Below are 17,270 nucleotides of genomic sequence, written 5' to 3'. Positions count from 1 at the left end.
AGGTCAGGAACTATACGTGGTCCTTGGAGTTGGATGAGTGCGCTAGCTTGAAAAGCCTACTTATTAATGGTAAGATGCCAATATACAATCTACACTTGAAGAATTGTCCGAACGTGAGGATTGCATCAGATTTTGGAGGCGAGGGTGAACTTGGAGAAGACGATGAGGAATCAACGGGCAGTAGCGTAACGATTCCCAACCCATCACGCCGCACTCGCCTGCCCGTTTGCTCTCTGAGCAACTCCTGCGGCGCAGCTAATGCATCTTCATTCTTGTTCAGGCCACACTTACGCTAGCATGCCGGCTTGACAGAGCTCACACTAGAGCACATAGCGGATCTCGTAGAGCTGCCTTCGGAGATCCAGCATCTCTCCGCCCTTAAGTATCTGACGGTGAGAGAATGCAGGCATTTGGTGTCCATGAACCCCAAGGTCGGGCTGCTAACGAATCTGCGGGTGCTGACGATTGAATGGTGCGGGGGTGTGCGGGACCTGCCCTCGGAGCTGCCCTCGAAAAACTCTACTAAATTCTAGTTTCACCAGCGAAACTAGTTTCCTTCACTAGTTTCGCCCTCGCCCTCGCCCTCGCCCTCGCGTCGCCCCCCTCCGCTCTCAAGACCTCCAGCTCCTGCTTCCTTGGACTGGCTCCGGCCCCTTCGTCCTCCACGAGTTCGGAGATCCCATGGATTGGGCCGTCCGCCTCAGCGTCTCCCTCGCCTCTGTTGTCACCGCCTACCGCTTCTCCTACACCATGGCTGCCCTCGCTTCTCTCTTCTGGCTCTGGGCTTTTTTGATAGCCTTCTCCTTCAGTGCTAGTCTGAGTTTGCCCTTCACCTCCGGACTTCTGATAGAGCTTTGTTGTGTGTGCACTTCTAGATATGTGTTTTGTGAGAGCATTTATTTATACATTGGTCTGCTTCCACTGTTGGATGTCGGTGGGTATCTCATAATAGCTATGCGTGAGTTTTTTGATAGCCTTCTCCTTCAGTGCTAGTCTGAGTTTGCCCTTCACCTCCGGACTTCTGATAGAGCTTTGTAGAAATGTATGCTTGTGTGTGCACTTGTAGATATGTGTTTTGTGAGAGCATTTATTTATACATTGGTCTGCTTCCATTGTTGGATGTCGGTGGGTATCTCATAATAGCTATGCGTGATGGAGTTCATGGTTTTCAACCTTATGGTGACTATCATGGGGTGAAAACTGGAGTCTCTTTGTTTCTAGTGATTGGCTTCGTGATCTAACAAAGGCATATGACAACTAAGAGGAAGATTGGCCTCTCCCAGAGAGGTAAACCGGCCAACAGTGGTCTTCAATTTAAAGAGACGTGGAGAGCTGTAAACTGAGTTTGAGCATGTTCCTGGTTTACATGTGTGTGTGTGTGTATCTGTACACACACACACACACACACACACACACATACGCACGCACGCACGGAAACACTAGCGGCTTTGGCTGCTGCAATGGCTATCATGAATATAAGATTTCCACCATTTTTTCATTGTCAAGGAAATTGGAGAATGTTACGAGATTTATATTATTGACATTCGGAGTCAGGCTAACACACATCCATGCCATTTGACTCGTGATTGATCCAGAAGAGCCAAAGCAATAGGGATAAGCACCTAGAATCAGTCCATGGTCGAGCATGTTGTATTTACCTATGGAAAACTTTAGGGGGGGGGTGCGCCCGCGTGCGCTAGCGGCTTTCCGCAGCTGCCATCTTCGCCTTCGTTTTCCCCACGCAGGTGCTCCTCCTTCTCTTCACGATTCTTCTCTCGTGCCTCCGATTGCCTCAATCATGCACTATGACTGCAATTGAGCCTTTTCGCAGGTGTTTGGCGGGCCAAAGTTCTCGCCGTAAAGTCCGTTCGGCAGTCATTCCCTCGGCCTGCTGACACTCCCTTGCAAGAGTTTTTCCGTAATCTCAGGCCATCTCGATCATCATTACATATATTGATCGGGGATGACAGCCCGGCACGTCTACAGGTTGGCATCAGTTAGTCTTATTCGTAGAGGAGAATTATCTGCCCAACTATCTAGAGCACCTTTCCCCTGATTTCGAGAAAGATCGACTTCAAATCAAGGCCATTCGGCTTTTACGAGTTACCCCTCTTCCCAAGTTTCGCTGGCGAAACTAGTGAAGACTAGTTTCGCTGGCGAAACTAGTCTTCACTAGTTTCGGAAACCTTTATCTCCTCCACCTTTATCTCCTCGACCTTTATCTCCTTTATCTCCTCGCCTTTATCTCCAAATCTTTATCTCCGCCTGCGTCAAACCTTTATCTCCTCGACCTTATCTCCAAAGCTTTATCTCCGCCTCCAAAACTTTATCTCCGCCTCCTCGACCTTTATCTCCACCTCCAAACGCCTCCGTCTCGACCTTTATCTCCGCCTTTATATCCGCCTCCGTCTCGACCCTCTGCCGCCATCCCTTTCCCTCTTGGAACATCTCCGCCATTTCTTCCCCTCCTTGAACATCTCGCAAGGATTTTGCCGCTCGAGAACTGCTGGGAGCTTCCCCCCATCTTCTTCGAGGCAAAATTTTGGAGCAGGCGTAAGTCTTCAAAGCTTTGCAGTAAAATTGCAGTTTGCTTCTCGATTTCGGTCTCCAAGTCGGAAATTTTGAATCAAAAAAGCTGAGTGTCACCTCTGCTTCTTTGCCATCCCTGCTGCAGTCTCCACAAATCCTGGTTTGAAGGGGGTGTTAGGAGGCAAAACCTTGATAAGGTTCAAATACTTTGGAGAGAATGTCGAATGTTGTAGATGGAGTACTTGGTAATTTATGCTCCCCACGTTATTCAAATACTTCTCGATTATTCTTGGCTATGGTTTCGCCAGCGAAAGTATGATCTTGTCTTCTTCACACAGTGCTAGTTATAGTTGAAGGGAGCCTCACTCATAACACGAAATGTTTATTCTTAACTTGCATTTTGTTATCAGAATAATGTATTGAGGAACTCCATTTTTTTCAATCATTTAAAAGAAGTTTCCTTTGGCAAAACTATGAATGGCATTTTTATTTAATCATTTGAAAGATGGTTACACTCTGTCATTTTTCATTTAATCATTTCAAAGATGGTTTCACTATGTCATTTATTTGTTTTTCTTCTTGTGTAGGTGAGCTTATTGAAAGTTGTGCAACAAATGCCTCCAGTAAGTTTGGTTTCTTTTTCTTTTTCTAGTTGCATTTCACCTTTGCATTTTTGCAAATCTTGTAATTGAGTTCTTCGAACGTGTAGAGAAAGAAACGTGATGTGTCTAGTCCTATCACAAGAAAAGGTGGTAAAAGGAAGAAGCAAGAGTCAAAGGTCAAGAATGAACTGAAGGAGCTTGAGCAAGTTGACATTGAAAATGATATTGAGGATCCTGGGGACAACAAGGATAAAACTATAGATGATCCATCCAACAAAGTAGGAGTTAAAGATGATGTGGAGGATATCATTCGAGAGTGTGTTGAGAGACCTTCAGGTGCAGATATTTTAGAGCTTCTTACAGTAACTAAAGAAATTCCACCTCCTCGAATTCCCTTGTGTCGTTGTCTCATAAACCCAGTTGTGCATCAAATTAGGAATGATTTGACCATTTTGAAAAGAGCATTTGAAACAGAGGGATACATTCCGACCAAAGGATCTTTTATTCTATCTATCAAAATGCCTGATGGGTCTTCCAAGGATGTTGATGATGTCACAAGAGAACGTTGGGACAAGAATTGGAGCTTAGTTAATGATGAGTTTGAATCATAGATAATTGGCACACCATGGAGCTTTCTATCAAACAAAATGTTCTTCGTGTGGGAAGGAAATCATCGTACGGCATCTTGGATGGAAAGCATAGAAGAGCTTTACACAAATATCAAGTCTAGACACATTAGAGTGCAAGCTCAAATTATTGAACCGGAAGCAAAGGATGAGCTTAAGCTTGTTGCTGCTCTACAAAGATTTAACTTGTAAGCTTTGTTGTTTATGTTTACTATATTGCGCAAGAGGGTTGGATTATTTGAATAATCCTTGAGATGGTAAGTGCTTGTAAATGAAACCAATTTTGATCCATTTAAGTCAATGGTTGCAGGCTTAATGAAGATGCAATTGTTGTTACTAATCTCAAGGATTATTTGTACCACACAAGCACACTCGTATCCTATGATGCTCAATATTTTACTCAGGATTTTAGTGAGGAGGAGAAAAAAGCTATTGAGTTGGCAAGACAGAAAGAGGTTGGAAGTGGACGAAGGGTGTGGTATCCCCTCACCCAAACTATTCTTGGGAGGATGGTATTTGTTGTAAGTATTAGTTCTTTAGTTTATATATTTTGCTTTGTGTTCCAATAACATTATGATGAGATTATCTGTTTATGTTGAAAGGGGAAATGGAAATCAGATTTTGAGGCTCAATGCAAGAAATTGCATTCTTCCATGCCAAAGGATGAGAGAGAGTCCAAGATTCATGAGATTAAGAAGACTGTGGGAGCAACATATCGAAGAAAAATTACACGGGTAAGTTTTCAATTTACCAAATTTTGTATTTATAGATCACAAATTTGAATTTGTAGTCCACAAAATTCTACGTTTTATATCTCAGATATTTGAATTTATAGTTTGCAAATTTGAATTTATAGTTTTCAAATTCTAATTTTACAACTCATAAACCACAATATATGATTTGAAAATTATAAATCTATAGTTACAACTTGCAAATTTTTAGTTTGTACTTTGAAAACCTTAATATATGGTTTGTTGTGTGTATCAAAGTCTCTTCTAAAACTTTACTATTTGGCAGATGCTTTCAATAGTCAATCCTTCCCATGGCAAGGAGTGGTTTAATATCCTTTGGAATTTACCATTTGAGGATACATCAATGAAGATCACTTTGGAGAAGCTTTACCAAGTATCAATTGCAACCTGTTCCAAGGCAAAGCAACTATCTATTCTTTCTCTTCTTGGTGCAGATGACAATCTAAAGGAGAGTTATGGGATGCCTATGACTGACCATGGTTTCATACCTTGGCTTGCAAAAGAAGTATGGATGGACCATGTGTTGGCAGATGCTGGGCGATTGCTTGACCAAGTGATGAAATCATCAAGCATTGAGGGTGCAGCTACACTTCCAGATAGTCCTTCTATTCTGGAATACTTTGATGGCATTATAGTGAGACACAGGCCTTTTTTGTTTGAGCCTTTAGCTTCATTGATGACAGTTGCTGTTGTTCCATCCAAGTAAGTTGATCTTACAAATGCCAGCAGATGATTGGTTTACAGGTGCGTTTTGGCTTTCGTTTTCAATGGAAAGATATCTTTGTAATACCTTGCATTCTCTTATATTATCCTAAAAATCATTTAGGTATCTCCATTATCTGGCTGCAAATAAGAGTCTTAAGGTGGTACCATCCATTTGCAAGGCTTGGACTATGCTTGCACCTGCTACTTATTGCATGTACACCTCTCATATTTTTAGAGAGAATAAGCATAAGGATGGTCATATATTGCTTACGGAGTGGGAAAGAAAGCACTGCCCTTGGTGGATCGAGATGAAGGCTGGAACATGTATCGAGGAAGAGAAGGAAACTTATGATCGCCATTTAAAAGGTGAGTGCAAGTCAAACTCGGGTTCGTCGGGCAACATGGATGAGGCACAAAAGAAGAGGCTTGAAGAGGAGCAAAAAGCAATAGTAGAAAAGCAAAAGGCAAGTCATGTGACTCCAAATAACAAACGTGGTGGAAGACCTAAACCAACGGGCACTTCTAACACAGGTCTATTTTCTTATAACTCTTTCTTTCATGTTTCAAAGTGATTAGAAGCTTCCTACAAATTTAATTTAGGGTTCTTTGTTATTGTAGACGATGATCCACGAAAGGAGGAGTCTCTTCTTAGTAAGAAAGTGTGTAATACGGATATGGTTTATGTTCCTTTGTCCACTTTCTCATCATTTGCAACTCGTATCTCACAAGAAAACTACAAAGTTTGGGAGTATGATTATGTATCACTTGGAAAAGAAGTTAAGCAATACAAGTACGATGGGGCTTTTCAAATCATAAGAAATTTTTACCATGAACTTGGTGGCATGAAGAAGTCACGCAATGGAAAAAATGCTGCATGGAGTGTGGATTTTTGCTTGATTGACCTTCCTACAGGATCTATAGTGAGTGGAATCAAGGGTGGAATCCCTGGATGGAACATTCTAAATGAGGAGCATATCTCATGCTCACTTGCTATTGCTTCATCTGTGATGGATGATTATGGATGGACATTGGTGATGTGTTCACCTGTATCCACTTCATTCGTTGAGCGTTTGGCAAGACAAATGAGACTAGAGGTTTCTTCTAGGTGAGCAATATATCACAGTTGATAATGTCTGTTTATGTGAATTGCATTCAGCTATTGGTATCTTATAGTTAGTACATGTAGATGGATCGTGGAGACGGGAGATTGCATTGATGTTGCGGATAATGTTGGCTTTGGTGTCAAGGTATGTCATTTGGCTATTTACATGATTGTCATGTTCTTGTTTGTTCGTATTTTAGTATTCTCCATTAACTTTTTCAATCTATGTTTCATGTAGATTACTGCCTTTCAAATCCTATTGTTCTCTAGGATTGGCAAGAAGGCACATCACTATCTTGATAGGGCAAATAAAGTTTCCCAATCCCTTAAGGTGTGCATGGACAATTATTTCATCACTCATTACTTGCCTTCAAGTGTACGGTGCATAAAAGAGGGAAAGGGTGGACAGTGGCATGGTGGGTTGGAGAAGAGTAGCTCCATGATGTTGATGTTCATGGAGTTGTTGTGTCCGATTGGAGGCTCTGTGCTTGAGCTTGGTGCAGGTACAGCACCTGGGATGAAAGCAGCAATTCACTCAGGACGTCCATGCATGGCAGTGGACAATGACAAAGAGATTTGCACAGGATACTTAGAAGGCATGCTTAGAGACAACTTCACAGAGGCAGGGCCTTCAAGTGTGAATCAAGCAGTCCTCATGATAGATGATGAGGAGACAGACTATGACTTTGATGCACCTCTTGATTAGTGAGTAATTTATTTGATCTATGTATATAATTTAAGCATGGTTAGATACTGACTAATTGAGCTTAGTGTTCTGCCTTGCTATGCAGAAGATGTGGCTACCCAAATGGCAGGAGATAGCACATTCGATTATGAGTTGGTGGAGAGGCATCATGGACGTCTAGACTACATAGATGACTTGGCTGATGAGGTCTAGAGAGCATGTCCTGGCTTTTTATTTGATGCAAAACTTAATTTCTCATGTTTTCATTATCATCTCATGTAGACCTGGTTTCTTATGGATGGATAGCCATTACCTTCTTATGCAAACCTTAACTTCTTATGGATTGATAGATTATGGCTTCTGAATCATGTGATTTTAATGTTCTTTGACCTAATAATATGAACATGTCATAGTTGTTTTGGAAATGTATGGCAAGTTGTAATTTTTAGGTTTGAATTTTTAGGTGAATTCATAGATTACATCTTTGATTGTTAAAATATATATCCGTCCCTCTATTGAGTTTCGAAAGACTAAAAACAAATAATTGTTGGCAATCTCACAAGCTTGAGGGGAGGTATTAATAAGCATATCTACTTAAAAGTGAACAATGCCACTAGTCCTAATTTTGTTGGCATGTTGAGGCTTATAGAAAATACAATGAATGTGCAAATATAATACACACAACTGCATCATGAGAGCATTCAAACCAAGGGTATATGTCTTTGGCTCTTTGTACCTTGGTACATGCATGCAGTTAATATGAGCGCTGTCGATTGAGGTTTTTAAAAAAAGATATTCCATAAAAAAACATTCATTCAAGTATAACTCCATTGAGTGTTGCTCGGATAATCCGCTCAAGGGTTTCCGCTCATAATATGTACGCACCCCTGAGTTCTTCACCAAGTAGGACTAGCTGAAGTTCTTCCAGTGTTTAAATTTGCCTCTCCTAGTCCATTTAGAATGACTTGAACCATTTCTGTGGGGTTCATAGTCTCTCCTGTTGCTGCAAGTTGATTCTTGTAGTCTTTAATGCGGAGTACATAAGCATGACCGGTTTCACTGCTGTTGCGAAAACTCTGGTTGATCTGGTTTCTCAAGGTGAGAATCTTGGATGTGTTCTTGGACTCGTAGAGAGCTACGAACATATCCCATGCTTCTTTTGATGTCTTGACTGTGTTGAGTTGTCCTAGCATGACATCTTGCACATTTGGCTTGATTAGGTGATAGGCATACTTGTCTTTCTTATCCCATTCTGCTTGAGCTCAGGCAATGGCAAGATCTGCTACTGGTGTGGAAACTGTTTGTGTAGATGTAGATCCCAATGTAGATCCCATTGCTAGTGCTATGACAACAAATGGAGTAGAGCTACTGGTAGCTGGATCGGCCAATGGTCTAGGTGTAGACCCATCGACATACTCCCATTTGTCCTGAAGCACAAGAACGTCTCCATTCAGTATTTCCATGTACCATAATTGGAGTTGTCTAACTTAGCAGATGCCTCCAGATTGAGGTTGCTAGTTGACATGGTGCAAGAAATCTACTCAAACGTGTCACGAAGATCTCTGTATGAATCAATTGCAAATACACTGAAGATGCCAAGTGAAATCTCTGTACCATTGGTGAAGATAGAACTGCAGTATATAAAATCTGATCTGTATTACAAGGCTTGTGGCAATGATGTCAGGAATAGACAAGAGGCTTTACAAGGCTGAAAATGATGTGCACGATGCCATGAGATAGCCGAATAGGCTTTACAATGGTGGCATGTGTGTGTGAAATCAAATGCTATCTGCCCACTGAATCAATTTGCAATGCCTCTGTACTCTGAAGTCTGCTCACTGAACTGATGAACATAAGGTTTCAGGTAATGTAATGATGTGAAACTGTATGTGAGCGTATGGACTGACTCCGAGTAGGTACTAGTTGGGAATTTTAGGCATGGCTTAGATTGGCAATCCACATGTGAGTCTGATGATCTCAGTATCATTATGTAGGTGCCACCATGAGTTTGGCTTCACTGCCATTCTCCACTAGTGGTTGTCTAGACAAACTAAACCTATAAATTGACATTCCAAGGCCTAATAAGAGATTGACACAATTCCATATGATCTCTGCACAATGGAGACAGTGATCACTACATAGAAGAATGCACATGTGAGTTTAGGCTTCTCACTGCCATTTCTTAGGGCCTAATAAGAGATTGGCACCACTACCATTCTCCACTTGTACAAATGTTTACCCTACTTCTCTAGGAGGGGTATTCCAGTGATCATAGGAGAGTGGTGTCTGATTCCAATCCACATGTGAGTTTGATGATCTCAGAGATTGACACAATTCTAGATCTCTACACAGCGGAGAGAGTGATCACTCCATAGAAGAATGCACATGTGAGTATAGGATTCCTTGTGCATGTTTTCAGGTCATGGTATGAGATTAGCACCACTACCATTCTCCACTGGTGGCATTCTCCACAGATATTGACACAATTCCATATGATCTCTATGCAGCGGAGACAGTGATCACTTTATAGAAGAATGCACATGTGAGTTTAGGCTTCTCAATGCCATTTCTTAGGGCCTAATAAGAGATTGGCACCAATGCCATTCTCCACTTGTACAAATGTTTACCCTACTATTCTAGGAGGGGTATTCCAGTGATCATAGGAGAGTGGTGTCCGATTCCAATCCACATGTGAGTTTGATGATCTCAGAGATTGACACAATTCCATATGATCTCTACATAGCGGAGACAGTGATCACTCCATAGAAGAATGCACATGTGAGTATAGGATTCCTTGTGCATGTTTTCAGGTCATGGTATGAGATTAGCACCACTGCCATTCTCCAGTGGTGGCATTCTCCACAGATATTGACACAATTCCATATGATCTCTACATAGCGGAGACAGTGATCACTACATAGAAGAATGCACATGTGAGTTTAGGATTCTCAATGCCATTTCTTAGGGCCTAATCAGAGATTGGCACCAATCCCATTCTCCACTTGTACAAACGTTTACCCTACTATTCTAGGAGGGGTATTCCAGTGATCATAGGAGAGTGGTGTCCTATTCCATTCCACATGTGAGTGATGATGATCTCAGAGATTGACACAATTCCATATGATCTCTACACAGTGGAGACAGTGATCACTGCATAGAAGAATGCACATACGAGTTTAGGATTCCTTGTGCATGTTTTCATGTCATGGTATGAGATTGGTACCACTGCCATTCTCCACTGGTGGCATTCTCCACAGAGATTGACACAATTCCATATGGTTTCTGCACAACGGAGATAGTGATCACTACATAGAAGAATGCACATGTGAGTTTAGGCTTCTCAATGCCATTTCTTAGGGCCTAATAAGAGATTGGCACCACTGCCATTCTCCACTTGTACAAATGTTTACCCTACTACTCTAGGAGGGGTATTCCAGTGATCATAGGAGAGTGGTGTCCTATTCCATTCTACATGTGAGTTTGATGATCTCAGAGATTGATGCAATTCCATATGATCTCTACACAGTGGAGACAGTGATCACTACCTTGAAGAATGCACATGTGACTTTAGGATTCCTTTATATGTTTTCAGGTCATGGTATGAGATTGGCACCACTGCCATTCTCCACTGGTGGCATTCTCCACAGAGATTGACACAATTCCATATGATCTCTGCACATGTGAGTTTAGGCTTCTCAATGCCATTTCTTAGGGCCTAATAAGAGATTGGAACCACTGCCATTCTCCACTTGTACAAATATTTAGCCTACTATTCTAGGAGGGGTATTCCAGTGATCATAGGAGAGTGGTGTCCTATTCCATTCCACATGTGAGTTTGATGATCTCAGTGTCATTATGTAGTTGCAAGCATTAGATTGGCACCACTGCCATTCTCCGCTAGTAGTAGTCTAGACAAACTGAACTATTCTAGGAGGGGTATTCCAGTGATCATAGGAGAGTGGTGTCCTATTCCATTCCACATGTGAGTTTGATGATCTCAGTGTCATTATGTAGTTGCAAGCATTAGATTGGCACCACTGCCATTCTCCGCTAGTAGTAGTCTAGACAAACTGAACCTATAGATTGACATTCCACTAATTTTATTGGCTGTAGTAGGATAATGGCAAAAGTGCCAATGCACATGTGAGTTTAGGATTTCTTGTGCATGTTTTCAGGGGTATTCCAATCATCATAGGAGAGTGGTGTCCGATTCCAATCCACATGTGAGTCTGATGATCTCAGTGTCATTATGTAGGTGCCACCATGAGTTTGGCATCACTGCCATTTTCCACTAGTGGTTGTCTAGACAAACTAAACCTATAGATTGACATTCCACTACATAGAAGAATGCACATTGCCACTAGCGGAGAATGGCAGTAGGATAATGGCAAAAGTGCCAATGCACATGTGAGATTGGCACCACTGCCATTCTCCACTGGTGGCATTCTCCACAAAGATTGACACAATTCCATGTGATCTCTACACATGTGAATTTAAGCTTCTCAATGCCATTTCTTAGGGCCTAATAAGAGATTGGCACCACTGCCATTCTCCACTTGTACAAATGTTTACCCTACTATTCTAGGAGGGGTATTCCAGTGATCATAGGAGAGTGGTGTCCTATTCCATTCCACATGTGAGTTTGATGATCCACATATGATCCCTGCACAGCGGAGACAGTGATCACTACATAGAAGAATGCACATTACCTTCCATTCTCCATATGATCTCTGCACAGCGGAGATAGTGATCACTACATAGAAGGAGAGTGGTGTCCTATTACCTTCCATTCCACATATGATCTCTGCACAACGGAGACAGTGATCACTACATAGAAGAATGCACATGTGAGTTTAGGCTTCTCAATGCCATTTCTTAGGGCCTAATAAGAGATTGGCACCACTGCCATTCTCCACTTGTACAAATGTTTACCCTACTATTCTAGGAGGGGTATTCCAGTGATCATAGGAGAGTGGTGTCCTATTCCATTCCACAAGTGTAGTTGCAAGCATGAGATTGGCATCACTGCCATTCTCCGCTAGTGGTAATCTAGACAAACTGAACCTATAGATTGACATTCCACTACATTGAAGAATGCACATTACCACTAGTGGAGAATGGCAGTAGGATAATGGCAAAAGTGCCAATGCACGTGTGAGTTTAGGATTCCTTGTGCATGTTTTCAGGCCATGGTATGAGATTGGCACCACTGCCATTCTCCTTTGGTGGCATCCTCCATAGAGATTGACACAAATCCATATGATCCCTACACAGCAAAGAGAGTGATCATTACATAGAAGAATGCACATTACCACTAGCGGAGAATGGCAGTAGGATAATGGCAAAAGTGCCAATGCACATGTGAGTTTAGGATTCCTTGTGCATGTTTTCAGGTCATGGTATGAGATTGGCACCACTACCATTCTCCACTAGTGGCATTCTCCACAGAGATTGGCACAATTCCATATGATCTCTGCATGTGTGAGTTTAGGCTTCTCAATGACATTTCTTAGGGCCTAATAAGAGATTGGCACCACTGCCATTCTTCACTTGTATAAATGTTTACCCTACTATTCTAGGAGGGGTATTCCAGTGATCATAGGAGAGTGGTGTTTGATTCCAATCCACATGTGAGTCTGATGATCTCAGCATCATTATGTAGGTGCCACCATGAGTTTGGCATCATTGCCATTCTCCACTAGTGGTTGTCTAGACAAACTAAACCTATAGATTGACATTCGAAGGCCTAATAAGAGATTGACACAATTCCATATGATCTCTGCACAACGGAGACAGTGATCACTACATAGAAGAATGCACATGTGAGTTTAGGATTCCTTGTGCATGTTTGCAGGTCATGTTATGAGATTGGCACCACTATCATTCTCCACTGGTGGCATTCTCCATAGAAATTGACGCAATTCCATATGATCCCTACACAGTGGAGACAGTGATCACTACATAGAAGAATGCACATTACCACTAGCGGACAATGGTACTAGGATAATGGCAAAAGTGTCAATGCACATGTGAGTTTAGGATTCCTTGTGCATGTTTTCAGGTCATGGTATGAGATTGGCACCACTACATAGAAGAATGCACATGTGAGTTTAGGATTCCTTGTGCATGTTTTTAGGTCATGGTATGAGATTGGCACCACTGCCATTCTCCACTGGTGGCATTCTCCATAGAGATTGGCACAATTCCATATGATCTCTGCACATGTGAGTTTAGGCTTGTCAATGCCATTTCTTAGGGCCTAATAAGAGATTGGCACCACTGCCATTCTCCACTTGTACAAATGCTTAGCCTACTATTCTAGGAGGGGCATTCCAGTGATCATAGGAGAGTGGTGTCCTATTCCATTCCACGTGTGAGTTTGATGATCTCAGTGTCATTATGTAGTTGTAAGCATGAGATTGGCACCACTGCCATTCTCCGCTAGTAGTAGTCTAGACAAACTGAACCTATAGATTGACATTCCACTAATTTTATTGGCTGCAGTAGGATAATGGCAAAAGTGCAAATGCACATGTGAGTTTAGGATTCCTTGTGCGTGTTTTCAGGTCATGGTATGAGATTGGCACCACTGCCATTCTCCATTGGTGGCATTCTCCACAGAGATTGACACAATTCCATATGATCTCTACACAGCAAATACAGTGGTCATAGGAGAGTGATATCCTATTCCATTCCACATGTGAGTTTGATGATCTGAGTGTCATTATGTAGTTGCCAGCATGAGATTGGCATCACTGCCATTCTCCGCTAGTGGTTTTCTAGACAAACTAAACCTATAGATTGAAATTCCACTAATTTTATTGGCTGCAGTAGGATAATGGCAAAAGTGCCAATGCACATGTGAGTTTAGGATTCCTTGTGCATGTTATCAGGTCATGGTATGAGATTGGCACCACTGTCATTCTCCATAGAGATTGACACAAATCCATATGAACTCTACAGAGCAGAGACTGTATCATAGGAGAGTGGTGTCCGATTCCATTCCACATGTGAGTTTGATGATTTTAGTGTCATTATGTAGTTGCCAGCATTAGATTGGCATCACTCCCATTCTCCGCTAGTGGTAATCTAGACCAACTAAACATATAGATTGACACTCCACTAATTCCAATGGGAGAATGGCATTGTTGCCCTTCTACCTTTGTGAAACCAACATTTTGAATTAGGACATTCCATTGGGAGAATGGCACTACTGCCATTCTCCATTTTCCAATGGGAGAATGGCACTACTGCCAGTCCCATTTTCCTATTACAAAGCCAAAAAATTAGGACATTCCATTGGGACATTCCATTGGGAGAATGGCACTAGTGCCATTCTCCATTTTCCAATGGGAGAATGGCACTAGTGCCATTCTCCATTTAGGCTATTCCTAGTGCCATTCTCCATTTTCCTATTACAATGGAGAATGGCACTAAACCTATAGATTGACACTCCACCAATTCCAATGGGAGAATGGCATTGGTGCCCTTCTACCTTTGTGAAGCCAAAATTTTGAATTAGGACATTCCATTGGGAGAGTGGCACTAGTGCCAGTCTCCATTTTCCTATTACAAAGCCAAAAAATTAGGACATTCCATTGGGACATTCCATTGGGAGAATGGCACTAGTGCCATTCTCCATTTTCCAATGGGAGAATGGCACTAGTGCCATTCTCCATTTTCCTATTCCTAGTGCCATTCTCCATTTTCCTATTACAAAGCCAAAAAATAGGACATTCCATTGGGACATTCCATTGGGAGAATGGCACTAGTGCCATTCTCCATTTTCCTATTCTCCAGTGCCATTCTCCCATTGCAATGTCCTAATATAAATTTCGTTTTGGAAATACAATTTCAAACAGAATAATTTGAATTTGAATTTAAATTTAATATTGGAGAGAATGGCATACTTGCCACTCTAAATATCCAAATTCAAAAGGGAACAAGGGTGGGAAGAGCACTGGTGCCACTCTCACGGACTTCTTATGAGGTCTTGGAGAATGGCACTGGTGCTATTCTCCATTTAAAATTAGAAATTCAATCTCTAAATTTGCCATTCAATCATGAAAATCAAAATTGAGATTGAAGTTTAACTTGAAATCAAAATTTGAAAACTAGAATTTAGGTTTTGAAATACAATTTCAAAAGCATAATTTCAATTTGAAATACAAATTGAAATTAAAATTATCAATATGAATTTGAATTTGAATTTAAATTTGGAGAGAATGGCATAAGTGCCACTCTGTATATCCAAAATTCAAAAGGGCACAATGGCGGGAAGACCTATATTTCAAAATTTGAATTATTTAGTAGTTTCAAACTATCACTTTCAACTTTCAAATCTACATTTCAGACAAATCAAGACCTTTTCTCTCATTTCAATTGATGCCTTTCCCCCCTCCACTTTCTATTCATTCCAAACAAATTGGAGAGGAGTCTCAGAGTCTCAGAGTTTTACTCACCACAGCTCGCACGGAGAGTCTTGAGGCAAGAAGAGAACCAATGGCTCGACAACCTACAATTGATGGAGCTGGAAGGAAACAACACAATTGACAATTGAAGCTCAATCAGTTCGGTAGCTTCTCTTTAATTTTTGGATTTTTTGCTTTCTTTCTTGCAATTTGGCTTCATCCTCCAACAGGAGGGTTGAAAGAAAGAGAGGAAAGCTCCTCCACCATCTAGGCAACAAGATAACAGGAGGGTTGAAAGAAAGAGAGGAGAGATATACCCGTGACGGACTTAGACTGCTCGATTGGAACGGAGGCGTCGATTGGAACGAATGTAATTCTCTATTTCACGCTTGGAACTCAGACTGCTCGATTAATTAGATCAAATACTTGCTCGCAAGGAACCTTGAATTGCCACTACGGAATTTCCAAACCACCTATGGAGAATGAACCTCCCATCGCTACTTTTACAGAACAAATCGTTCGAATTTTATAAGGAAGAGATTCCTGACTTCTCTTGGTCTTCGAGTTCTAAACGGAGGCGTCGATTGGAACGAAAGAGTCGATTGGAACGAAGGCATCTAGTCATCTTGGTCTTCGAGTTCTGAAAGGAGGCGTCGATTGGAATGAAGGCGTCGAGAAGCTTGACGAAAAAGGGCTACATGACGAGGAAAGGAGAAGCTTGAATGAAGATATGCATGAGGAGAAGCTTGATGAAGACGATACGAATGACGAGATAAGGAGAAGCTTTACGAAAAAGATACGCATGATGAGAAAAAGCTAGGCATCCACAATTGACGAAAAGTTACGAAAAGCTACGGTGAGGAGACCAGCATGGCATGCGATGCGATCCACTTAGGGCAATGAGCGTAATGATTAGAAGGATCTAGGGGTTTCCATTTTTTTACTTCGTAAGTTTAACTTTTGCATTTCTTTTGCATTTCGTTAAAAACAAATCGATATCTTTTGCATTTCGTTAAAAACAAATTATTCTTTATGTAATGTGCCTTTCTCAAGGTTACTATCATCTCTACATTTTTTTCCTTTTAGCATTTAAGAAATGCACTCTTGTTAACTTACATATGGCAAAAGGAAAAGATCAATTCATAGTTGTAAGTCTCCAAACTAGGAGAGCAATGAGATAATTTCACACCTTGGTATCTCATTTTGCATCCTAGGTACCCACATGCTTGGCTATGGAGTAGCATATATGGCTATCGTATGGCTAAAAAGATTGACAACCATAGAGGCCTCAAGGCATGGACAAGAGGTTTATAAGGAGCAAGCATATACATATGTATGACTGACTTAAAAGCCTGCATATGGTTACCTAAGGGTTAGACATCTAAAGTGAATATTAGGTCAAATATTGTTAGTCTTGAGAACTTGTTAGGTTGCTTATCCAACAGAGTCACCCCAAGATCTAGGTTGTCCTAGATGTTTTTAGTCAGTTCAATCTAGGGCCTAGTCAAATAGCAAACAAGGGAGATTGTGAACAAAGAGGATCAAGCTTGTTGTAGAACTTCCATGCTACAACCTTCAAAGGAATTGCACACTCAAGACCGTACTAGATAATTCGGGAAAAACCCAATTCCCAGAATGGCAGTTTTGGAAGAAATTTAACACGTTTAATATATCCTACCTTTTTCATTTCATTAAACTAGGATCATAAGTTCAATAACTACTTAGCTTGAAATAAGTTCAATAACTACACCCTTCTCAAGGGATATTAAAATTGGCTTATGATCAGAGAACAAGAGGGATGTTAAAATCCTTCTAGAGAAATAAGCAAGGACGGCGAGATATTATACGAAGTTAGAGA

General features: G+C 41.3%; 1 protein-coding gene across 1 annotated transcript; it reads left to right on the top strand.

Annotated features, from left to right (window-relative positions):
- Positions 1-5,856: 5,856 nt before the first annotated feature.
- Positions 5,857-16,232, top strand: LOC147883267 (uncharacterized). The gene is made up of 4 exons (XM_087399450.1): positions 5,857-6,319; positions 6,401-6,461; positions 6,555-6,953; positions 15,990-16,232. Exons 1-4 carry the CDS (start codon positions 5,889-5,891, stop codon positions 16,230-16,232), a joined length of 1,134 nt encoding a protein of 377 aa, XP_087255576.1. The 5' UTR covers positions 5,857-5,888.
- The last annotated feature ends 1,038 nt before the right edge of the window (positions 16,233-17,270 follow it).

The sequence above is a fragment of the Dipteris shenzhenensis genome, chromosome 28 (assembly GCF_047967505.1).
Source record: "Dipteris shenzhenensis isolate YYH24624 ecotype China chromosome 28, Dip_SZ_1.0, whole genome shotgun sequence".
Classification (NCBI taxonomy): Eukaryota; Viridiplantae; Streptophyta; class Polypodiopsida; order Gleicheniales; family Dipteridaceae; genus Dipteris; species Dipteris shenzhenensis.
Note: the sequence above shows the minus strand (reverse complement) of the source record. Positions and strands in the feature narration are given on the sequence as shown.